Source organism: Accipiter gentilis, chromosome 21 (genome assembly GCF_929443795.1).
Source record: "Accipiter gentilis chromosome 21, bAccGen1.1, whole genome shotgun sequence".
In the NCBI taxonomy this organism is placed as follows: domain Eukaryota; kingdom Metazoa; phylum Chordata; class Aves; order Accipitriformes; family Accipitridae; genus Astur; species Astur gentilis.
The window spans coordinates 8,503,205-8,529,478 of NC_064900.1; the positions used below are offsets into that span (position 1 = coordinate 8,503,205).

General features: G+C 39.0%; 3 protein-coding genes across 6 annotated transcripts in view; 2 read left to right on the forward strand and 1 right to left on the reverse strand.

Annotated features, from left to right (window-relative positions):
- Window positions 1–10,542, forward strand: part of FILIP1L (filamin A interacting protein 1 like) — an 84,959-nt gene extending 74,417 nt beyond the window's left edge. The window contains exons 5-6 of one of the 2 annotated variants that reach the window (XM_049824447.1): window positions 8,785–8,969; window positions 10,464–10,542. In XM_049824447.1, the coding sequence (XP_049680404.1) occupies window positions 8,785–8,969; window positions 10,464–10,467 (189 nt within the window). In that variant the 3' untranslated portion in view covers window positions 10,468–10,542. Of the gene's footprint in view, window positions 1–8,784; window positions 9,234–10,463 lie in introns of those variants that run through there. The other variant, XM_049824448.1, reaches the window with a different exon arrangement.
- Window positions 1–14,488, reverse strand: part of CMSS1 (cms1 ribosomal small subunit homolog) — a 244,166-nt gene extending 229,678 nt beyond the window's left edge. For both annotated transcript variants that reach the window (XM_049824454.1, XM_049824452.1), the window contains exon 1: window positions 14,358–14,488. In XM_049824454.1, the coding sequence (XP_049680411.1) occupies window positions 14,358–14,418 (61 nt within the window). In that variant the 5' untranslated portion in view covers window positions 14,419–14,488. The remainder of the gene's footprint in view (window positions 1–14,357) is intronic.
- A 1,502-nt stretch (window positions 14,489–15,990) lies between these two features.
- Window positions 15,991–26,274, forward strand: part of TBC1D23 (TBC1 domain family member 23) — a 35,500-nt gene continuing 25,216 nt past the window's right edge. For both annotated transcript variants that reach the window (XM_049824533.1, XM_049824534.1), the window contains exons 1-3: window positions 15,991–16,091; window positions 24,392–24,503; window positions 24,602–24,707. In XM_049824533.1, the coding sequence (XP_049680490.1) occupies window positions 16,051–16,091; window positions 24,392–24,503; window positions 24,602–24,707 (259 nt within the window). In that variant the 5' untranslated portion in view covers window positions 15,991–16,050. The remainder of the gene's footprint in view (window positions 16,092–24,391; window positions 24,504–24,601; window positions 24,708–26,274) is intronic.

Sequence of the window (26,274 nt, forward strand, 5' to 3'; positions counted from 1 at the left end):
ACTGTAAGTGGGAAATTGATTAAAAAAAAAAAAAAGACCAACCTTAAAAATGTAAGCAGCATGAAGTGTTTTCACAAACCTGCAGTCAGTAGCCCCAAGATGCAGCTGACTAGCACACCACTCAATGAGCGACCATACTGCGGGCACCCAGAAAGCCTTAAATATCAGAGCTGTCAACTGAACACAATTCCCCTCTGACCACGAAGCAAAGTACTCTTGGGAAACTCATTTTGAGTACGAAAGGAAAGACCTCTTATCAGTGACTCTCTATTTGCCAAGCAGAGGCCTGATATCACACAGTCTTCATACAGGGATGGACAAAAGAAGCTCCCTCCCCTTTCTTACCCCTACCACATCCCATATCACAAAACACTGCCCTTATAGTTATGCTGTCATCTCTGTTCAGGAGGGCAGCACAGAGAGCCAGGTCAAGAAACTAACCTGGATTTTTAAAAACAAACAAAAAAAATAAACAAACAAACAAAAAACAGAAAACACACACCACACTCCACAAATCTTTATTAAGAAAACAGGATCCATTTAACAGCACAGGTCTACAAAAGATCTACCTCAGCATAACTGAAGGAGCAAGCGAAAAGGATGAGCACTTTATACTGCAATCACTGCCAAAGCCCTGGTCCCATCACCTTAGATGCTACCATTATTGTCTGAAGAGATACAATCTAGCATGCAGATACATCACAAAGCACTCCAAATATACAATAAACATTCATCAGTCCCATTAACATCCTTCTGGGGTAGTAAGAAATTACTGCTCTTTTAGGATTTGTGCAAAATCACAGCAAGGCAACTTCAATTGTGATTAGAATCTAGCATTTCTTATCCTTGATTGTCTCATACTCAAGCCATTATAGGTCATGTTTTATCCCATAGAAACATCAATCTTGGCTGGACAAAAGGTAAAGTGTTTTTTTTTAAATATCTTTTTTTACATATATATATATATATAAACATTTTTAATATATATTTAAAATAGAACTCTGATTAACACAACTTTAAATGTGGCCTTCATAGAGGAAAACAGCCTGCTCCCAGCCAGAAAAAAAGCCATGACGGTAAAAGCAGAGAGTTTTTTCCTTCTCCATCCAGAACACATTTGAGCCCAACCTGGTTACCCCTGTATGCTTCTTCAACATATATATTAATTAATATGGGAAAAATATATTCAAAGCTTTTGAACAAACCATATTGATACTGAAGACGTTTTCATGTTAAAACGTGTGCATAGGTATGAGTGCGGTTCTACACATCTTTAAAAACTGCATACTTAGAAATACCCAAACACATATATCCCTACCTGCCCACAATCTGTACAGAATAATAGCCACTGCCAAGAATCATACTCAACAAATGGCAGTGCAGCTTTAAACGAAGTGAACTGATGATCTCACACAGATTTGTAAAATAATGTATTATATAAAAACACTAAGTTAAGCACCAGCAGAAGACTAAGTGCCGGCACTACCCTCTCCTGGACAGAATTAACACTGCAGTGTGTTTGGTATCCTTTAAAAAGGCCCTACTCCTACTGTTCTTAGGGACCCTAAAGCGCCCTAACACGGTGCCCGAGATCCCTCCTTGTTTCAAGGGGCACAGGGAAGAAAACTAACAGCAAGCAACTGTTCATTTCAGAGAACAGCCAGCAGCATGGCGATTTGATCACCAGTCCCAGGTAAATCCCTGTCCTAGGGGAGTTGACCCACAACATAACCTTTCCCTGCATCTTGTCGATTATCTGTTAAAAGTGAGTCTTTAAACTATCTTATGTTTAACAGATTATCACATTTCCCAGTGAAGACATGACCCAAGAAAAGCAAGGCACATAACAGAATTTTTAGCAATTAGGAATACAACTTCTGCCTCCAACTCTGTCCAACTGGGCTTCTTTTCCCTACCACCAGAAAGTAGATTTAAACCTGGTGTTCAGGAAATAAGACCACAGTGACACATTTTGGTATATGACTGAAAATCATGTTACATATATGGAAATTATTTCTAATATTAATATAGATTTTTCTGTCAAATAGGTCATATTATTGAAATCAAGAGTGTCGTAATATGCCAAATATCAGCAGAACAGTAGAAATCACAGAAGACAGAGCTTAGACGGGAGCTTGGGACGTTTTCCAGCCTATGCCCTTACTACAACTTGACTTAAACCCTTCCAAACAAATGCCTGGTTGATCCTGTTCTAAAAACCTTCTGCAATGACAATTACACAGTTACCTCAGGAATCTATAACAGACTGGACTTCAAAAACTGTTTTCTCTGCAACAGACTTTCACATATTAGAAGACAATTATCATGTCTTTCCTCAGTTTTGTTTTTGCTCTCCCACTTAATAGCTCAAGTACTACAACTGTACACATTACTAATCATTTTGCCTCTGCAGAGCTGTTTATAATGGTGTGACAATGCAGTGCCCCAAGCCAGACTATACTCTGGCTTACCAACATTAGTAAGTGTAAGGATTATTTATACTGTTCCTGCTTATACATCTCAGTATAGCCATGCACACAAGTGGGTTGCATAAAAGGAAATGCAGAGCAACTGAGAATTTTCCCTCTGGATTCCTAGAAGACACCAGGACCTAGTGAAAGAAAAGGAAATATCCAAATGCCCTGTGCAGTTGAGGAGGCCTAACTGGAAATTTCAGCCCAAGGCTGTCTTGTTTGGAGACCAAAGAGAATATTCAGGTTTATCACTTAATCTTAACTCATTCTTACTTGCAGACCTGGCTTATGTTCGGACTGCATGCAATCATCCAGGAACAAACTTAAGTCTGGCAACAGGCATGCTTGTGCACATACATGGCCTTCTGCGTAAAGGATCTTAAGCACCATACCCCAGCCACCCTCAAGAAAGTTGAAAATTATCCTCTCTGACATTCAAATTTCTTAAACTAAAAATTTAAGCAGTGAGAAAGAACCTTATCTAAAGTTATTTCTCCTAGATCAAGTTCTACAATGACTGTAGAAAGGTAAATAATAAAACTTACAGCAGAAATACTACACGCTCCCCCCCTATTTAGATGAATACAGTTCAAACGGTAAGCAAAGCATACATCATACTTCCAGAGGGGGGAAGAAAAAAAAAGTATTAGGACCAAAAGCAGGAGAACTACGCGAACAGTACAGAAACAGACATATTTTCTCTCCTTGACACCCCTTCCCCCACTTGCCTTAGCTCACTCCCCAGAAAGCAAGCATTGTATTGTGGTAAAATACCTTATGACCCATATAAATAACAGATAAGCTACCTCTGTGCCCACAGGGAAAAAAAAAAAACAACAAAAAAACTCTCAAAGTGTGTACAGAATATATATCCTGATATTTCAGAGCATGCTTTCACAGTTAACTTGCTGAAGTTAAGAGGGGCCATTTTCACAGTCACATGTGAAAATTCCACAATTGTCACCCATGGAGTGTTTGTCCCCATCCCTGAGGTACCTACTGTCATTCACTATGAAACAACAAACACAGCTGCTGCATGCAAGTTCTCACTCTAACACTCTTTCTCCTGCCAATTCCTATTGACCTCCCCCCTTCAGCAGTTAATTTAAAACTGAGGAAGTTAAAAGATCCTTATGAAACTCCAGTTTTCTTGATTCTTAGATCATTGCTTGCCTTGAAAATGACTTTTAACTGCTTATTTCTACAACTGTAACCACTACTGACAAAAACTTTGGTATTTTCTGAGTCTAACACCTTAAACTAATATGATGCTGTTATATTTACACAGACACACCAAATCTTCTCATTTCAAAAATGCGTCTAGTTTAATGTCTTTGGGGTTGGTTGTCTTTGTTGATGCAGTAACTATTTGCTGATATTAACTGTGTTTAGACACATTAAGTAAAGGGAAACCGCACAACTACTCAGATAGGTAGCTCCTGGGTAGCATTTCATTTCTAGAGGTGTTTTGAGAGCACTGATGGGAATTCACAAGGGCTCTCCAGAGCATGAAAGGCAGCTCAGTTTGTTTTCTGACAGATAAGCATATCTTATTTCCTCTTCTGTCACTTGGAAAGACAGCAAACATAGAATTGGCCTACAAATGGGAACTCAAGGAGCCACAACAAAACAGCAATGATGAACACAGAGCCAGCAAATTCAGAATACATGTGTGTGTCAAAAAAAGAATGGGGGAGACTGAAAACCATTCATCCTGAGGGAGGAAACAAATTGCTAGACAGGGTGCATACATTTGAAGAGATTCTTGGTGTGTACTCAGACTTCGCATACATAGATAAGAGTTAAAAATCAAATTGAAAAAGCCCACCAAAATCTATATATATAGGGGGTTTTTTTAGTCATTCAAGTCTGCCCAAAAAAACAAAATGGACATTCCAACACACAAGCATAGCCAATGTATCTGCTTACATGCCCCTACACTAGGTAGTATGGAAAGAACCCAGAGAATTGCACAAGAATTTTCAGTACACATACAACTAAACCAATGCAGAATTTGATATACAGTTACTTCCAAGTACTTTCCAGACAATTCCCACATTGTAGCATTTGGGGACATGGTTTCGAGGTAGACTTTGCAGTGCTAGGTTAACGGTTGGACTTGATGATCTTAAAGGTCTTTTCCAACCTAAACAATTCTATGATAATGCCATTCCCTCTTTACAGGTACATCTTACAGCAGCTTAAGCATTGATCTAGTCAACTGACCCATATCAATAATATGATATTACAACTCATATCCAAGATTCATACTTTGTTGAGTACCATGTTTTAAAAAATAAACCAAGTTGAGTCCTTGATCTAGCTACACATGTAATTAAATTAAAAAGTGAAGTGTCAATAACCATTTTCCTTAAATTTAAGTTGTTCAGCCTTTCATCTCTAGAATTTGTAACAGTAATGATGAAAAAGAAAACAATTTTTAAGTGCTAAATGAGGAAGAAGAGAACTGGATGGACAGTTTGTTAAATCACTGCCTACAATCAAAGTTAGTGCTACACGGTTAGATTGGTACAATCAGTGAAGCACAAGTTTAGTAGTTCTGGCACAGAAACTTAACTGGTATAGTTTATTTGCATATGAAAAAAGCCCTATAATACAGCTGTTATTCTCAAGTTTGAGCCTATACCAGAAATTTCACCAATTCAGTTACTGTGGATTTAAGCAAAGGTAACACACACAAAAGAAAGCAATACAAACACTGCAAGCAGACCAAACCTTGACAAAGTCATCAGTTATAATGCAACTCTCAGCACTATGTGATAATAATTTAGATGTATTCAATACTGTCATTCAGAACTGCAAAACAGAACATGATTTTGAATCACCAAAAAGTTTTTGCTTGAAACAAAATCTGACAGCTCAGAAGTCTATATTGTAAATGCTGGGTTTAATGAGTTAGAAGCTGGCGCCAACTACAGGCCAGAGCACAGGGGTATTTTCAAACCTAACTTCCCACTGATTTAGTAAGACCGTAGAGCCTGAATACCAGTTAGATGCCAACCAACCCAAACAAACCCACAACTCCTTCTTAAAGCTACAATCACACCTTAGCATGCAAGACTTTACATAAATATTTTTATCTATTCATTTCAATATGCTTAGCAAGTCATGGATAATTCAATTCTTCGTATAGTCAAGAAACCGAGGCATGTTTTATATCACCTCTAAATTTATATCAGAAAGTACAACTGCTAGGAATAGCCCACCCAAACGTTTTATTCTCAATATTGTGCCTCATCTACCAGGCCATACCACACAGTCAGAAGGCAAACTGTTCCAACTCAGTACTCAACGCCATACAGCAGTAACATAATTATCCCTTCCAATATCAACCCCTTCTTTCTTAACATGGTGCCTTTGATAACTGAAGCAAAATGCTTTTTGGTTTGGATTTTGTGGTTTGGCTTTTTTTTCCAGGTATACTAATAATACAAGTGCTAAAACTGAAGACTACGATGAAAATGCATGTTATTTTATTATTATTATTCAGCATTTAACAACAAGTTTCAGTCAGGTTTTAGTGAAAACACTGGGATGCAGTACAAAAGAAAACCTCTGCTGCCACCTAGAGGTAAAATCTTCAAGGAACACAAAGCAAAGAAATGCATCTCCTTTTCCCTCACTTTCAAAGCCAAACTCTTTCCTTTCTCAACGTATTAAAAAAAAACAAAACAAAAAAAAAACCCTGCAAATTGAAACTTTCTAATCTTGAAAATAAAAACATGAAACAAGTTATACACATTCGGACCGAGGATCTATGTATCTCATCTTTGGCAGTGACCAGCAGAAAATGCTCATGAAAAAACTTTTAAGTACCAGGCAGAGTAATAAACCCAGTCTCTAGCAGTCTACAACTTATGGCTATCCACAGCTGAAATCTACATGACGTCCTTGTGTTTAGCAGTCTTTGATAGATGCCGTTAATCAGTCTAAACTCTCTCCAAACCAATTTATATCTTTACCTCAAAAACTGCCTGTCCCAATGAGTTTTGTAGCTCACTGACAAGGGAAAACGCTTTTTACTTATGTTTAACCCATCCTTCAGTGGATGCCCTCTCAAGCATGTTAGTATGTTGTTAATCTTCATGCAGAAGCCATTCCATAACTGATTGTCTTTGCCACCTTTTTCTGCATTTTGCCATACCCTTTTCTGAGCCATTTGGACAAAACTCTGCAAAACATTCACAATGTAGGCATGGTTTGGATTTATACACTAAAAAATGATGGGCTCTGTTTTCTTATTATTCTTTTCCTAACCTGCCTGTTACCTGTTTGACAATTGCCAGTTGCTAAGCCATGACAACCATTTACAGTGACTCCAGGATCTGCATTCTGAGTGACAACAGATGTCATTTACTACTGTATGCAAACTAGTTTTCCCTACATGCATTATTTTTCATTTGTTAACACTGAACTGACAGACAGGCATCTATGAGGCTCAGATGGTATCTCCACTATACTATGAAAACTTACTACGTCCTCTACTTCCTATCCACTTGCCACTTTTTAACTGTGAGAATTTTCCTTCTTTTTCCACAGAAACTTTGCTCTCCCAAGATTCTTTTGTTAGAGACCACTATCACATTTTTTTGAAAAATCATAACATAACATGGTCACATCTAGAACAGTAAGTTAAAGGCACCTGTGTCTAAGACACAGGTCAACCCAAACTACAAGAAACCTCCTAAGCCTCCAAAACAACCTAGCCATATACAAACTACCTATTCAAAACAAACTCTCCCCTGGGCTAACTCCCCAGCTATGCCTCAGAATTGTTCCAGAGTTAGATCCGGGTTGTGGACCACTCAATTCAACAGTACTGATAATTTAACAGTTCCAGTGCCTTGGAACATTCACAGACACTGCCTAGTTCATTGTTAGACAATCTGATACCATATAACAATATCTAACGCATTCTTGAATATTATCCTGAAAAAGAAGTGTGGATGTCTTCCCATCGCAAAATTAGTAACCATGTGGGTGTACATGCTATTGCTTATTGTCATTTCTACAGTTTGATCAGTTCAGCAGTTATACTTACAAATCTTCCGTGAAGTTTTACTCGAACAGTGACATCACATGTCTCTAGCATCACCAGCAATTTCAGTGGCAGACTGCACATCATTACAAGGATTCAGAAATTTAAAATATCTCCTTCAGAACTCTTGGGAAAATACCACATTGTTCTGGGGGATCATTACTATTCTTTCTATCTCTTTGTTCTCAAACTTCAATTAACCCAGGTTGATTTTTTTCCTGACTCGTGATCCATTAAACATGTCTGCGACGTGCAAACTTTCCCCAAATTCCTCCATCTGAGCACATGCAACGATCTGATGTTGGCTCAGCTTTATCCCTTCTGAGAACTCCTGTCTTGTATGATTACCTGCGGCCAAATGGCAGGCTTTTGAATTCTAATACTTTCTTTTTAAATAAATACTTATTCCAGGCAGACTTTTATGGCTACTAGGAAGTTGTTGCTCAAAACTTCTTTTGATCTAGCTCATTCTTATTCATACTTAATTCACCGGAGTCTCAATGCTGTTTTCTATTGTCCAAGTTTGAACACCATTTCCATTTTACGATTTCTCAAAAAACTTCAGTGAATTTCTTTTACTCTGTTGCTCAACCATAAAAGGTATATAAAAAGACTTGTGATGTAAAAAGCCTTTCTGATGGGTAGTACATGTTTAACCCTAATTTCAGATATGGTACCTTTCAAACAATCTCCTTGCCTTTACAGGTCTTCACCACTTTTTATTTTTGTTTAGTTACTTCTCTGCAATTAAATATGACTGTGATGGGTTCTGGAGGGGCAGTTCTCTCTTACAGATACATTCATTTTGTGTACACTGTGGTCACTTTCAAAGAATGACATCTCACAGTAAAGTATGAGCTAGGTACTGCCTGCTACTCAGGACTGAATCAAGATTTCCTTCTGCATGTGGAAGTTCTCTGATTATTCACTCGGAGAAGTCACACAATTCACAGCCTTTGCACTGCATCACTCAGCCCCTAGGGCTGCTGCCCTAGTCAGCAGGCTGACAGGAAACCCCTCTTATTTACAGTCTGGATTTCAATCCATTCAAATTCTTTGATATTCACCAATCAAGCAGATAAGTTAAATACAAAGCTACACTCTCATTACTAAGGAGAGAAAGGAAGTTCAGACAAACAGTCCTAAGAGCAATGCGTTTAGTTTTATGAAGTAGAAAAGACACTGACGAGCTAAATATACAATCCATCTCTCCGCCCAAGTGTATGACTTATTTTCTCGGTTTATTTCAAGATTACTGATGCGTTCCGTCGTTCAATTCCAACTCGGATCCCCAAACCAAAGACTGCAAGCACAACCAAAGTACCTGGCAAAATTCCTGCCGGACGTCTCAACAAAACTCTCCAAGACAGCAGTTCTGGAAAGCTACGCATTATAAGGACTGTGTCTAAAACCTGCCTTCAAAGCGGAGGGAGAAGGTAAATAATTTTCTGTGATCTATGACACTAAAATGGACTTAAGCAATCTGAATCTCAACAGTAGTTGTCTCCATTGGGGAAAAGTCTGAAACCATCCACACGGTCAGCATGTCAATGGTCACCAATCACAGGACATCAAGAGACAGCCAAATTCTTAGGAGCCAAAGGTAACTGCACACCTGCAGGTACCAAGCTCTGCTCCCACTTTTCTGGTGCAATTCCAGAATTTGGCCCTCACAGTAGAGAAGCACATGAGATGCAATTAAGTTTCTACTATAAATTCAGTTTTGATGTGTTCCACAAATAACAATACTAATGGTGTCTCAGTAGATTTATAAAAACATATGGTCAATCAAATGAAGAGGGGTTGAAGGAGGTGCCGTTTTCTTTTCAGTTGGTCTAGTCAAGAAGTGTTTCAGTACGCATATCTTATGTTCAGTAGTAAAGACAGAAGAGAACTCTGCTCTTTTATAACGCATAGAACTGAAAGAAATGCAGAGCTCCTTGTTGTGCCAAGCATCACTTTAAAAGCATGATTTGAAGATGAACAATTCTCTCCTCAATGAGTTAACTAGTGTGACTATCCTCACTCACATTTGTGCAGACATTATCTCAGGAAAATAGATGCAAGAACTGAGATGGAAATTGTTTATATTATCTGTATAAACTTTAGCCATTTTATTTGGACTATAGTATTTAGATTTCAGTTCACTTAAACAGTATTTTGGAACTGCTCAAAATTTGATTTAACTTGATTTAACATCAAGTTGTGATTTATACAGAAGGGCAATTCTGTTCTAGCATTCCTCCAAAATTTTACCCTTCTTTTCAACTGCTCACATTCAAATAAATGCATAACTCTTAGTGAAGTTTTTTAACCAAACTAACTCTTTGCACAAGTAGTTCTAGTTCATCCATGAGAGAATTTGCCTTTTCGCTTTTCTTAAAGCGTTAACTGCTTTAAAACACTTAAAATTCACTGAAAGTTTCCCTTTCAGCCAACACACAAAAAAAATTAAAAAAATTAAAAACATTAAAAGAGACTCCAGGTTTGCTGTTTTCAATTTTCTGAAAAATAGCAATTGGTGCTCTGACAAGAAAATTTCTCACTCTTCCACTTTAGAAAGGTAGAACTAACAAGATACTATCACTGTAAGGCCACCACCCCACCCCTCCAGGAATCCTGTAATACCAACTAACATGAGTTACTGTTTTAGAATATAAAAGTTAATTTGTTTCCCTGGTATTAATGTCTCCCTCATTCTTCTTCCCCTAACAGAATGCATTCCAACAGTCTAAATGGCTCAACTGATAATTTGTGGGAAAACTCCTTTCACATAGGTCTTTCTTTAAGAACTGCCAAATCCTAATTCCTAAATAAAGCAAAAGCTGGTGGTGATCACAGTGCCATAGCCAGAATTGCAATCCTTTTGCTGAAGCAAGGAGAGATTTCGATGCATTCAGTTACCCGATTTTTTCCCTTTTATTTCACAGCTGAAAGTTTAACCTAACTACTGAGACAGTACAACACATTAGTACGGCTGCGTGACTATTTTTGCAAACCCACAACAGAAACTTACACCTCCCTCAACAGCTCTACAGGAAATTCTCTAGGAGTACTTAAAAAAACGGAAAAGTTTAAAAAGATCAGTCTACTGAAAAATTGTTTCAGCTTGTGTCCTACAAGACACACGTGTCAAAATGCAGAAATTAAAGAATGACTCTTCCATATTAAAAAGAGGCAGCTTCAAATTTTATTCAATAACCTGCAGGTAACTATAAAGTTCTGAGGCTCCATGTCATGTATGCTCAGATCCAAGTAAAGTTCACAGAAGCACACCATTATATGTTCTGCAGCTTGTGGAATGAGTCTATGTAAATGCGAAGAAACACAAATTTCAAAACAGAGCTGTCAACTTGGCATGCTTATTGGAGAGATCTTCAGTACAAGAACAAGTTTCATGAGAAGGGACAGCAACTCATGGATTAGTCAAAAAAAAAAAAGATACTCTCTGTACACGGGTCCACCAACAGATCTCAGCTCTGATCAAACAACAAAACTCCCACTGAATACACTACAAAGAACAGTCCGCTTCTCAGTAGTTCAAATCACATATTACAAATTGATGCTATTCAGCACCCTTTATTGCCAGTCTACAGAAAGAATAGAAAACCTCTGGCAAAAGAAATTAACTACTGCAATAGCATCCTTTGCTTTAGAGCCCACAAAGGACCCCACGAATACTGTCAAATCATCCTCCATGGTACCGTATTATACTTCTCACCTATTTATACTGCTGACATAGAAGAGGTTCCCTGTCTTTTGCACCTGTCTTGGGATGACACAATTAATTTCTACCTATGAGGGACATGGCCCACATAAGCTCCTACTTAAGGATCTAAATAAACGGACAAAGGGGGATACTACACTCTCAAGGGATTAATGGAGACAAAGAAAGCATGGAGAATGAAAGACAAGGAGTGGTAACATAAAAGGAGGAAACTGGAAGAATTTCTGAAAAACAGAAGTCCATCCCTCTCCCTCAAACTGCTCGGGAGATGTGGCATGCTGGCTACAGGCAAGATATGAACATTTATAGTGAGAAGTGCTCTTTCTGTTCATGGAGAGAAGAGGAAAAAGTTGGTGTCTTTCACCAGTACTAAACAAATTCCTTAGTATTCCTTATCCTCTCCTTCATAGTTCTGAATGCAATATAAAAATCATATTCAAGACCAAACATAGTTGTGACATGAACTGAAAAAAGGGACGGAAGGAAGCCCTGCAGTTAAATGACTTGGGAGACGCATAACACTAAACAACACTGATGAGTAGACAGTTACCTCTAACCGCTCTCTCCACAAATATCCTCTCAAAGTTAAAGGTTTGCTGAAGAAGTTATTGGGCAAGATTCTTTAGTTTGTGTAGTGTGACAAGGTAAATAGATGGCTAATCCCTCCACGTTTGGGTTTTTTTGTCGTTTTTGGATTTGGGGGTTGGTTTTTTTTACATTTATAAGCCACCTGCAGCAGGGTAAACATTCATGTCTCAAAGTGAAAGTAACATGTTTAATCTTTACTATGGCTTCTAAAATAATGATTTCCAATGATGTGGCCAAAAGCAAATTAACAACTACTTATATATCTGTGTACTAGGATATATATTTTGTGTTTTCATACCCTTCAAGTCAGTCTGAACACCTTTCATCCACTTCATATGTAGTAGCATCTACAGAGGCACAGTCTCAGAAGAGTAGCCTCTTGTAACTACAAGTTGCTAAAATCTAAGACACTTTTGAGGGCTGAGTTATCATGAAGAATATTCTATCGGTCAGGACTTATTCTAAGGCTAAAGGACTTGGCAAAAGATCAGTATTTAAAAAGTACATTTTGAATACTTCTGCTTTGCATCTATAGCTGTGGCAGAGATGCTTTTCTAAAATAGGTCAGCGAATGAAGCTGGATAGTAAACATTTTTTTTTTAATGAAACCTGATGTTTCACAGAAATAAACTTGATCAAGTCTGTCAAAAGTGCTCGCTAATAGGCAATTATTTTCTTGTATTGCTGCTTACACTGTACATTGTAAACCCTGATTTCCTATTTCATGCCAACTGATTGTAAAGCATAAGATGCAGTACAAATTAACCTTTGATTTTACATCTGTTGTATGTGAAAAACAGCTACACAAAATAAAATTAACAGATGTTATTCTTACTTTATTGACAGCTTGTGTCAACTTAATACAAAAACAGGCTCCACATAAGTTTACAAAGGTGGGATATGGACAGCAGAGTACATGGTTTGCACAACACCCACCTGTAATCCTTACTGGTAACACATTCAAAGAATGTTCTTGGAGTAAAGTGCATATAGTGCTTCTAGCACAGGGCTAGATTAGTCACCTCCAGAGGCTACTTCCCACCTGAATTATTTTAGTAGCTCAACAATGCAATTGCAAATATCCCAAGGAGTTTTACTTAACTGGAAGAGTTGTGATTCACAGTCTCATCGCAAAGTCAGTCGGTTTATCCATCATGTCAAAAGTTTATCATCCAAGTCCTGCTTTGCACCCAGTTTCTAAAAGAAAGCTGCCAATGTTACAAAAATCAGCTTACCACCCACCTCAAATGAAACCTGGTTGGCATAGGCTCTTAAGATATTTAAGACTCTTGAACGAAAAATTCGTGATGAAGAGCATTTACCATAGGAACTGAAACTGCTTAAGGAACCTACATGAGACTAAAAATACAAATTGAATGCTCAGGAGCCTTATGACAGCTTGTGACCCCTCTTTATTACATAAATACAATTTTTCTATTGGTCCCTCTTAAACTATTCTCCAAGTACCTTTTCACAGGAAATAAGCAACCCTTGTCAAAACACTGGAAGATCTGGGATCTTCCCAGAGGTGCAGATAACTCCCAACTCTTACCAATATTATATTAAAAAATCAATTAAAAAAGAAAATCAATCAAATAGGACACTATAAAGTCTTAAGGCATTTTAGTTGCCTAGATCTACCTACATTTCCACACTGAACCGCAACATTACAGATGCAACCACAGGCTGTAAAGTGCTTTAAGACACATTGAAAAAAGCCAAGTATAGGGGCCAGATATTATAATCATCAGGAAAAGAGACAAATCAACCATAGCACCATACTCCAAAGAGCAATGGCTGGAGAAAAGCTGTTTAACTCCTGCCCTTTTACAATAACGCATGGCAAAGGTGATGTGAGACACCCCAATGAGCACATGGGTGATGCTTTTCAAGTACCACAAGTATTTTTCCTTACAAAGGCTCTAGTATGGACTTACTGTTTCCAATGCCTTTAAAAACTGTAAGTAACTTCACGTCGGTAACGACAATCAACACACATTATGCAACGTCCTTTCATCAAAGAAACTCGGTTTGGAAGAAAACGGTTTAGAAGCTAAATGAATGCAGGGGACAGCTGAGCTCTGAGATCAGCAAGCGGTTTTCTTCCTCTTCCCCCGGCCCACACCGCTTTTTAAAATTCGCTTAAAGGCATTTTTGTTGAGTAGGTTCCTGTTGTTACTTAAGTACTGATATTTTCGTTTACCGCTTCATCTTCTAACTATCCTGGGTCTGAGGGATCAGAGATTAGACCTCACCTGGCTGCGGAGATTTTGTTTACAAGCAAAACCGCCATCGGTACCAAGCAGGAAAAAGCAGGCACAGCAAGAAAAAAAGCGAGAAAGGAAAACCAGAAGTAAATTACAACCGGAGAAGGGAAAGGCGGGGAGCTAAAGGGAGGAGGAAAACGAAATAAACGAAAAGGAAGAATGAGGGCCGGGGAAGAGAGGACTGGCCCTCAGGAAGACTGTTTCAAGGCCGGCGTGAGAAGCGAGCTCCAAGAGACGAGTACCTGTACTGCTGCCTGCTCCGGACGGAGTCTCCCACCACGGCTCCTCCAGCGTGTCCCCCATGTCGCTGCCGCTACCGCTACCGCCACGCGGGGAGGGCGGGGCGGCGCGCGCGGCCCGCGCCTGGCACCGGCCCCAGGGCCGCGCCTGCGCACTAGCACAGCCCGCCCGGCGGTAAGGCGGGGCCGCTGAGGGCCTCGGTGGCGCGCGGGGGGGGGGGGGCTGCCGTTCTCCTCCCCCCCCGCCAGCTTTCAACACTTCCACACAGCCAGGACAAAAATGATTCCTCATGAACATTTTACAATTTTTTTTTTTTTTCCTAATTAGGTGTCTAAAATGCATGGGGTTTTTAGTTGGCTTTTTTTTTTTCTTGGTTTTTTTTTGTGAGAAATATAGATGAAACGGGAAAGAGAGGAAAGGAATTGAAAAATATTGCCCTCTCCTTCACAATGTTAATTTTTTTTAATTGCCTGAACCTGGTTTGATGCTGTAAAATACCTACTTTCTTGATTAAAATAATTCAAGAATCTTTTCTGAGAAGCAAATATATACATGAAAACATTGCATGTTACCTTAAAGTTAATGTTCTTGACTCTTTGGGAAGGGGATCCTGCGAGTTAAGCAAGCGTGTGTCTTTTTTCACAGGAGCAGTCCCGCTTAAATTCTGGGTATTTACATACCGGAGCACATCCCGAGGCAAGCTGTGGAAGTAAACCAGACAAGTGTAAGGACATGAATTTATCATAAGGTGGCACTGTTATCCCACGTATAAATTACTTGAATAATTTTTTTCTGAGCTTTCACGGACGAATTTTTTTTTTTTTCCTTTGAGTGTGTAGATGGGTGAAACACGCGCGTGATCGAGAGCATTAGTGTTGTTCTGCCCAGGGTTGCTAATGAATATTACCAGGTGATTTTTAGGCCTTGGAAACAGGGTTGTGTGTAAAACTTGCGAATTTTCTTTGACTCGTGGAGTATAGCCTGGCACAATACTGACGTTAGGTGAAGTCATTTAATTATCAAGCCTATACATAGCAAAGCAGTTCACCTTTATGAAAACCGAAAATATGCAAACTTTTCACGGAATGGCTTTCCTGCCGGGGAAACCGATTCCTAAGTCTTCTAAGGGAAAGCATCCACAGCTGCTGGCAACCTGAACCGGCGGTAGGGCCTTCCCCCACCACCCACCCTGTCGCACAGGACCGGAGACGACGAGGAGCTGACCGCAGCAGGCCTCGCCAGGCTGCCGCGCACCCACCATCGCCTCCGCGGGGACGCCAACCGCCGGCTGCGTGAGGGGGAGCTCTGTCAGCCGGGCCCGGCCCGTTACGGGGCAGCTCCCCGCGGGAGCGCCCCGTAACCGCAGCGGCTCCCGAGGACCCGCTTCCCGCGGCGAGCCCGGCTCTGGCTCAGGTGAACGCCGTCGGAGCGCGGTCGGCGGCAGCGACGAGCCCAGCCCGCCTCACCTCCGCCCGTTCCCCTCAGGCGGGCACCTCCCTCCTCCTGTGCCAGGCTTCCGCGCTTTGCGGCGGGCGCCCTCACTTCGCGACAGTACGGGAGAGGCGGGGACGGGAGCCGGCGCGTGGGAAGGAGGGGTGTCGGAAAAAAAGAGAAAAAAAAAACCACAACCACACACACACACACAACACCGCCCGACCACGCTTTACGGCCGAGCGAGGAGGCACGTCAACAGCTATGGCGGAAGGGGAAGAGGCGCTGCCGCCGTCGAGCAGCTGGTGAGTTTAGGGGGGTGTCGGTGCCCTCCCTCCCGCTCCCTCCCTTCCTTTCCTCCGCAGCGGGGCCGAGGGGGGGAGAGGGAAGGAAGGGGTCGGTAGGCGAGAGAAGCCGAAACCCCCACCCCGCGCGCCGCCGCGGTTGGGGTGTGGGGCTGAGGCTGCCCGGGCGGGGGCGGGGGCGTCCGTGGCCCCACAGCCGCGGGGCGCTCGGCGGGGTGCGGGGTGCCCGGGGGAAGCTCCCCACGGCGGGGCGGGGGGGGCGGCCCCCTTCCGCTGCCCACCCCCTCGGTCCCCGCCGGGCCCGGCAGGCCCCAGCGCGGTGGGAGCCTGGGGCGAGCCCCGGGGCAGAGGTCTCCGGGCGCTCGGCAGCTGCCGGGTCCCGAAAGAGGAAGAACCGCCGTCAAAAGAAGGGCGAGACGGGGCGGCCTTTGGCCGTGCCCAGCCGGGAGCGAGGCGGCGGCTCCAGTTTAAAATGAGAGCTTTAATAGGCGGCCGGAGCTGCTCGAGGTGTGCGCCTGTCTGCCTGGAGCGGAGTTGCTTTGTTCAGTTCAGCTTCCTCTTTCCCCGCATACCTGCTCAAGCAGAGGTGACAACGGTAGGTCCTGGCTTGTTTTCTGAATGATTTTGGTCGCCACCCTCCTCTACCGCAGCTATCGCTTATAATGGATTTTACGTTGAACCTCTAGGACAAGAGTAGAGACTATTTCTGGAGCACGTATAGGATCATTTTGATGGTAAAAGTGATGCGATTTTAGTATTTCTTGCACGTGTGTTCACTTAAGATTGCTGAGGCTTAAATAAACATTGTGCTTAAATACTGAAGCTATTCTTGCTGCACCCCGCATCTCCGTTCCTGTGCATCTTCACTTTGGTTTTCTCGTTGCGCTTCTGTGTTGCGTGTGGTTTCTTTTCCTTCTGTGGTTTTGTGCCACAGCATTGCTGTTTGTCCTTTCCACGTACACGCTTTTCAAACAATTACCTGACAGACCTGCTTTTTATGATAATTTCCTATCTGATGTTTTTGCTTCTAGGCTTTATTTTATATGGTGGATTAGAAGTTTTTTGCTAACTATGCTCAGCCTTCTTTGCGCTTAGTTACCTCACTGTAAAGAAGCCAGAACTGACGCACATGCAGGTGTAGCTGGTATCTGTTCTTTGTCTAGGTTGGTTCTACAAATACAGGTCTTGGATAAAACAACTAAGTGCCATTTACTAGCAAATGAAAATGAGTTGGTGTAGTTTTTTAGCCTTTTTTTGCTTTTAGTTACAGCTTCAAAATTTATGAAGCGCTTTCTGTGGGTACAGTGTTGCATAACCATTATATCTAAATGCAGACCTGACTGTTGGGACATATAATTACAAAGTTAAGGATACACTCATTGAAGATGCAGTCTTGACACTTTGAAATATAACCCTGGACATTGAATAAGAATCATGTTGAAATATCTCTGGAAAAATACTTCAAACCTCTTTAGTTACTAATGTTGAAAGAATATTACAAACTCCCAGAGCACAACAAACTGCTAAAATTTCTGTTAAGAATGCGACATAAGTGCGGTTTCCAGATATATTTCAAGACACAGCCTGCATTGTTGCCATTCTGACTGGCAGATTCAAAATGTAAACATAGTAAATTTGATACGCTGGTACTACTAGAAAAGGCAAACTTGAAGGCATTTGTTAGAAGAGATTTTGTAAGTCTTTATGGGAATAGTTCAAGAGGTCTATGCTTAAATGCTACATTAATATGCCAGAATACATCCTGTTACTAGAGCTGTACCCTGTGAATAATATAACATTGTATTCTGTATTGCTTGTTTAGAAACTTCACATGGCTTTTTGGTTTTGTTGTTGTGTTTTGGTTTTCTGTTGTGTTTTGGGGGTTTGTTTAAACCCAGTTGCAGTGAAATATTTTCTTTTTCATTTATTGATTTAAACTGTTGTCTTGTATATGTATCTGAATGCTGTTGAACAGTTGTCTTTCTAAGTGTAATATTTATCTTTTGAATAAGCTTTTTGGTGTAAGTTACTACTACATTATCGTAGTTTTGAAGTATATAGGATTGTGCAATAACATTTCACATTTAAAAAAACAACAACCAGCCGAAACACAAAATGGTGCATATGTACGCCTGAACTCTGTTGGAAACAAAACCAGCAGTGTTGATTCCTTGTTGTCTATTAAGTTACTTAGGAGGATTCAACAGCAGATGTAATTTTATGTTCAGAGACTGTGACAGCACCTTGAGTATGTAGAATCTAGATATGCTTATTTACATAAAGTGCCCTTTTTATTTTTCCTGTGTCAACCTGATGTGCAGTGCTGGTGTAACTGATTTGGGGGGGGCCACAAACTAATGATGAACCTCTGAATATCCGTAATGAGTGCTTGCTGTTTTGTTTAACAAAAAACAGGGAAATTTGCCACTGTAAAGTACAATTGAAAAAAAAAAACAAAAACCAAAAAACCCACAAACATTGGAAAAAACCACCAAAACAAAACCCCCCAAAACCCAAACCCAACAGCCCCATCCCTCCCCCCCCCCCAACTTATGTATAGAATTATTGAAAGATTAAATTGCCAGCTTTTTCTTCAGTAAATACAGGAAGTTTATCAACAGTTTTGATTTAAAAATGAGAAAAATCTGTCAGACCTTGTTTATTGAATATTTCTTTTTAGCTGTTTGGCATATTCTCAAAAAATAATTTGAGAAATTGCTGGCAGTATTTGATACTGAAAGACATATCTGTGTCCAAAGCTAAGAATGCTGTGAAACACAAAGGAGGCAAGCTGCTTTCAAGCTGTGCTGTAAAATCTTAATTTCTTTTTTTTTTGTCTGCTTATTTGATTATTTTAACCATAATTTTAGTCAATACAATACATCTAGTCAGTAGAATGTATAGACACAAACAAGCTGGCCTGTTATTAGTTAAAATGTTTGTAATTGGAAGTTATAGGGTTTTTTCTCCTCATTTATCAAGGAAATAAATTATTTGGACTTATTTTTTCTTAATTTATAAAACCTTTTTGCAGATGTTTTAATACTCAAGTTTCTGGGAACTTGATCGAGTAGTAATTTGTATTTCAAGATCTATACTTTGAAAGTTAAGACCTGAACTAACTAAATATAACTGTAACCAGAGATGGAATTGTTGCTGTGTATTTAACTTTGCATTGGAATCATTCATCTTATGGGCCCCAAAATATACTCCAACTGTTTCAGACAACAGGGTGACAAAACTAGTCCTCCCCTACCCCCACCACCCCATGCTCAGACTCGGGCTTATTAGTGCTTGGAGCCATGATATTTCTTCTGAAAGCACATGAACAAAAAAATCATTTGCAGAGAAGTGTGAAATTAACACACCTGAGGAAAAAAATAGAGGTAAAAATGTCATGGAATTAATGTTTTTCCAGAATTCCATTGGAAATAAAAGAATATTCAGTGGTGTTCTGAATACAATGGATATTTTGAAGTAAATACGAGGGATTGATTTTTGTTTCTTTGTTTTCAGTAAAGAAGAAACACTCATTACTTTCAATTTAATATAGCTCTTGTTGAGGCTTTTTTCTGGTAGTCAGGAGAATCCTAAATTAAAGGTAGGAACCAGAGTAACTAGATTACAGAAAAGCTTATTTCTGGGGGGGTGGGGAAAAGCTTTTGTATAGATAGTTTTCTGTGGTAGGAAGCTATGTTCTTTGCTGTGAGAAGGTGGAATGATGCTTATAAAAATAAACTGGTATTAGCCATTGACTTCGGTTATTTTCATGAGCCCTATTCACTTGCCCAGTTTCCTTTTAAGTAAAGCTTGTTTGCAATTACCACGTGTTATAAACCTGTATGCTATTGTGAGCTTTTTTCCCAGGAAAGTACTTCAGTTAAAATGGAGTTTAGTTCAACGTTAGTAACAAAAATAATAAAAATAGTTAGAATAAGTTAGTCCAATCTGGCACTAACATGGGTATAGATAGGCAGCCATACTATCATAATTGTGATGGCAACATTGTGATATATGTGCTTGTCTTCCTCTTTGCATGCTATAATTATCAGAAATAATGAAAACTTGCAGACTGGGTCTGTTTGATGTCCTAGGAGATGACAGCTTTGTAGACACTAAAATTGATGATACTTTCGATAAGGGGTCAGATGGTAGCAGCCTTGCTTCTGATTTAAGGAAAACAGGAATGATGTGTGAAGATGTTTAAGAAATACTACTTCTTACCCTGGAAGTGGTGGTGGCCTACTAGAGCATATCATGAGCAGCTATGATGAGTGTGTCAATTGAGTGTGGAAGAAAACAATCAAAGAAGCTCTTCAAGTGTTGCACCAACATCAGATCAGTGGTCAGAATATGGGAAGCAATTTGGTAAGCCGTATAATCTAAGTGGGAGTATTTGTTTTAACCCTCTTTTAGGGCTCCAAGTAACATCTTTAACAAGCAAGTGTGCAGTCGTAGATTCAGTGTGTATGGAAAAAGGGTGATCGTCTTGTTTTGTACTGATAAGTGTGTTTTAGGTAATGAATTTGGTACATGTGGAAGATACCTCTTGGGCTGTGAAAATAATAAGTTACTGTTAGAAGTGTGCAGAAATTAAAGCTGTAAACTTTTGAAGCATTTTTTTCAAAAAATGCACTTTGACTTGGAGGAAGCAGCTCAAAGGGATCTGTCTTTATAATAACAAACAAGCAGGTGTAATGGACTTTAGCAGATACATTCCAGGCATTGTAATTTACTGATTGATTATAGTTTTCTTAATATTATACGTCTTTCCTGATGTATTTGTAGTTTATTGAAACACTTCCTAGTATATTTTCCCCTGCTGTTCACATCCCTGCAATTTTTTAATTCCTTCATTAGTATTTATAAGTGATTATTACCAAGTACCTCAGATCATATATAAATAAAAAATACTTAAAAAAATGTGACTGAAACTGAATTCCCAACAGTTGATCAATTTTTATTGCCTCCAGCTTTCTCTCACATCTTAAGTGTTTTAGCTAAAAAAAAAAAAAAAAGTCATGTTGTATATCCATGAAGGTAGTTACCTATTGATTATACTACGCCACCAGACTGGCCTGAATTTCAGATATCCTTCTGTAAGTGTGGAAATTTGCTCCAGATACACTAATAGCAACATTATGCATTATACCATTCAGAACAGTATGTCTTGTGGGAATTAACCTTTCAGGCCATGGCTTGAGTATAGGCTGGAATTCTACACATCTAACCAAAATTTTGAATAGCATCCAGAAATAGGCAGTGGAGGTGTGGTAGAGCAGAAAATAAGGATGTTCAGGTCTGGAGGAATTTGCCCATAAAGAGAAGTGCTGCATTCTTTCCAAAGTAAGAGTAATAATTGTCCATATGAACAGAAGAGTTCTTAGCTGATCTTCACTCATGAAAGACAAGGACCCAAACTGCTAGGAGTTTACTGTAATATGTATGGCACAACAGTGACTGAAATAAGATAAAACACAGCCAGTGGACATATAAAGTATCAAAATCACTTTCATACTTTGCACTTTGCAAGTTAGCCTGAATAGAGTATTTATCAGAAAAGAATTTTTCTTAATCTTTGAGAAATCTTTACTTTTAGCCTGTGAGCAATCTTGGGCATTGGTGGTAGAAAAGAGTAGTTAATTGAATCATACAAGAATAATGCTCCCCCCTACCCACCCACCCCCCGCTGCTGTTACTTCATTTAACTCAGTGTTGGTAATGCATCATATCTCTTCATGGGGAGATGGACATATTAGTTTATTGCTTTTTAAGGTGAAATAGTAAAACTAATATTTGCATGTCATTGTTACAGTGTACAGTGTGGATGATAGTACTTAAGAAGATGATTTTGCAAATGGTAATATAGTATCGAACAGAGGAAGCATACATTTGCCAATAACATGTTGAAGTTGATCTTGATGTTAACCCATGCACAGCTTTTTAACCTGTGAATGTTAGATACTAGTAACTGGTAGAATTAGTACTCATGGTCTGTGAACCATTCTTTGCCAGGTATAGTTTCTGTAATTTGTGTAGATGTGGTTTTAAGTGTTGGTTCACATATATTAAATTACTTTTTTTTTCTTTTTCCAAATCATTTTCTTTGGAGGGCATAGAAACCAAGTTTAAGTATTGCAGTTTAAGACCTTTCCACCTGAATTAAAAAGTGCATGCCGCTGTTGCATTCGTTTCCACGTGCCTGTTTAATACTTGGATAATATTTGTAGCAACTAATCATATTTTGTGTGCTATAAGTCAAGGCCTAGCTGTTGCTCTCTAGTCTGTCATACGTAGGGTGCGCGGAAACCTGCAATATATCTAAGAGCATCTAGCTCTCTTCAGCTGATGTTTGATGTTGGCTTCTATTGACGTTAGATCATCCCAGAGTTCATGCAGTTCTGCTGGGTGCTAGGTCTCTTTGTGTAAATGTCCTGGAAGTACTTGATTTCAGGGTGAACTGATTTGGTGGTTTAACTTTTCCAGCGGTGATCATTATGCATGCAATCAGACAACAGGATAGGTGATGGAAGTGCAAGTGTGGGTGTTGCCCTCCCCCTTTCTCTCTCAGGAAGGGGATAGTCACCCATGCAGTGTGTAATTCTATAATAAGTGGGCTTTGGGATTTTTTATTTTTTTTTCCAATACTAAAAATATAAGAAAATAAAGCAAGTCAGTCTCTTTGTAAACTGTGCTTTCTTTCATCCAAACTTGCAAAATTACTTGAAGAAAACACTGTTAATTGTGCCCCAGTGTATATATGAAATATGATTTAAAGTGCTACCAAAAAGTACTGGCAAAGAAACTAGCTAATACAATGCAAGGAAAATGCTTATTCTTCAAACTTCTAAATACTTTGAGAAATCTTAAGTAGGGCTAGCTTGTTGCTCTGGTTAAGTATATGCATACATTCTTACAAGATTGAGATTTTAATCTGTTTATCAAAAAGGGTGATATTTAGAAAATCAGAAATGTGTGTCTTAAGCTTTCAGGAGACCACACTTGAGAACCTTTATATCAAAGAGTTAGTTGTGGATATACACAAATTCAAGAATTTAGACAAGAGCTCAACAGCTGACATTCTTTTTCCATGGGTATTTGGAATTGACTACATAGTATGTAACGTGGAGTAATTGAGAATTATACTGACAACACTTTAACATCTGTTACTCCATGTGTATAAATAGATGTGTTACTCACAAGGAATGCATCTTCATACTCGAATATCTGTCCTGGATAAACAATCACGTTCTGTGTTTTGCTCTGGCTATAAACCTCCTGGACTTGTGTTTAACTCCTCAGCTATATGAAGCAAAGCCTTTCTTAAGGCACATATCAATGCTAGTAGAGAAGAGTTATGAGGATACAGTAAGGGAGAAGTTTTGCCTATGGGACCTATGTATCACTGCTATTGCTATTTTTCCAGTGAACCTGGTGTTTTGCCACTGCTCTGCTACATGATATTGAAATTCCTGAAATCATCAGATGTGGTTCTCTCATTATTGACAGCATGGAACCGTTGAAACAGTCTGCAGAAGCTATCAGAGAGATTGTAAAGTAATCATTTCTGAATGCATACCTTCTTATCTATAATGCTTATGAACTACTGTTGTCTTACTATGGCAATTTAAATGTCATTACTGTTTGACTGTCTTGTAAATTTGTGTATTTTGCTACTTTCTACGCTATTATTAACAAGTTCATGTGTTTTAATCCAGTCTTGTGCACGTCCACACTTACAGTACTAGAACTTCATAGTTAAGTAAATCTGAGTTTGACTAAAAGGTCCTTTCCCATTTCAGGGAAAGATGGGGTTAAAAGCTGACTGTTCTAAACCTTTGAAATAAGTTTTCTGTTTTCTAGGTAATCTAATTTTATTTGAAAGAACTCCACCATCTAATTTAGGTGTAATGTTTGCTTTGAATGCATTACGTGTGTGTGAAAATTTGCCATGTATAACCTAAGTTGTAAACTACAACTAAGTTTGCATTTTATGATGCATTTTGCAACATTGCCACTTCATGAAAACAAACAAAAAAATGCCCTGAACGTATTTTTTTTTCTTGTATGTAAATTGAATGGAATTAGAAGTTGAACAAGCAGCCTTAAAAATAAAGGAATAAATAACATTTTGCAAATATTTCTTTTTAGTAATGGCCAAAATGTCTTATATTATACCTTTATGTATGTGTGGGTTTTGCCTGAATCGTAGCCTCCAGTCTACATCTGTTTAGTGGATAAACATTGAAAAATATTCTAAAATTCATTTTTGGTAAACACATTACATATCATTATTGTAGGGAAAAGGATCTTGCAGACGCTTTAGAAGAAGGAGGCTGTGATCTTGAAACTGTGAGAAACATCATTCAAGGAAGGCAGTTGCCTGCTGATCTGAGGGCCAAAGTCTGGAAGGTAAATATAAGCCTAAATCAAGAAGCAGGAAATCCTTGAAGCTGTGTTTGATTTGAGGACACTAAAATGTTTAGAGGGTTTTCTGGTTTTATTTTCAGATTGCACTTAATGTTGTAGGAAAGGGGGACAGCCTAGCATCCTGGGATGGCTCTTTAGACCTACCTGAACAGAGTATAATTCATAAGGATTGCCAAGAGCTAATTGGTAAGTTCAATTATATTAAGATCACCTATGTGAAAACTTCTGCATTCTCAGTTGTCTTAGGGCTTTGTTATTTGAATTAAATAACCTGAATGATGATTACATTTTGGGGGAAGCTTTGAGGAGGAAGATGAGAGAGCAGAGAAAATCAGTAAGAAATCATGAGAAAACAGTAGTATCTTATCTGTACTCTGACTAGGGGATGGGTCTCCAAATTTGAAGTAAATCTTCAGATAGCATTTGAGTTCTATGTACTATTTTATTTTCCTGAGAGGTAGAGGAAAGGAAGTGCCAAGTATTGGCTGGCTTTCATGGGAAAGTATTGAAGACTTCTGTAATAAAAACTTTATTTAAACAGTAATGAGACTCATGGGCTTCTTGTAATTAAGAGGGAAAAATGTTCACTAGAAATTTAATGCCACTGCATTACTGTAGTGTGTAGGCATCTCTTCCCCCCATCCCGGCTATACCATGGTTGTTCCTTCTTTTACTGTAAATCACTGTAGCTATGCTAAAATTGACATAACCTGAGTGGATTAAAACAAATTTATTCCTGAAATATATAATTCCTAAGTTTATTTAATATTAGATTTTTCATTAAAAAAATCTCAAGGGGTGTTCAATATTAAAGCGAAAATTGTCTGAACTTGTGCAAAAGTCTGGGTTTCACTACAATCTGTATAATAAATATCTGTATATTTAACTGTAAGTAAGTTAAGTAGTTATTTCATCACATGGAAGAAGGCATAAATTGGGATATGGTACTGACGTATTTCAGTATGTGTTAGATTCATTGCTTCAAGCAAGGTGGATGCCAGTACTTTTTCTGAAGTGTTGTCAGCCTTTTAAGTAAGAGTCTATGCAGAAGGATGCTTTGGAACTAATGAAAACCTAAGCTTTGTGTATGTATCCAACTCGATAATTACACTATTTAAGAAGGGTTTAGCTTGCTACCTTAATTACAGAACTGGTTTTGTACCAATTTTTTTGTGCCAATCTTCATCCAAATGCAACAATATAAATTATGGATTTGGAATTAGTCTGTCATTAAATAGGGGGCATCTTTACTTTTCAGTACCTTTAGTCTGTCATTAAATAGGGGACATTTGCTTTTCAGTACCTTACAAAATTTGAAGAATTTGAAACGGTGTACTACATTATATAAAAGATTATATGTTCATGGTTAGTGTATTTTCTGGTTAGCAACAATACCAAATCCAATTTAAAAGCCAGGTGTAGTTGTAAGTAATCAAATAATTTCTCTTTTTATAGTTATTCTAACATCCCCAAATTTGAACTATTGTTAGGAAAATTACTTTGAAGTAGAGATTTAAAATGTGATTTATATGTTAATACTAAAATTTAAGTCTGTAAGCTTAGCTGATTTCAAACTACTGATTTTCATAAATTTGCATGTCAGTGGGCTTTTGAGGAATTGGAGGTACGCATTGTGGGTTGATCTGTTTGTTGTAGAGTTGAGCATAAGTTATGTGCTGAGCACATCAAATAGGACTAGAAGGAGGACATTCTGTGCATTAAAAGAATCTAGCTCTTTGTTTCATATAGATCC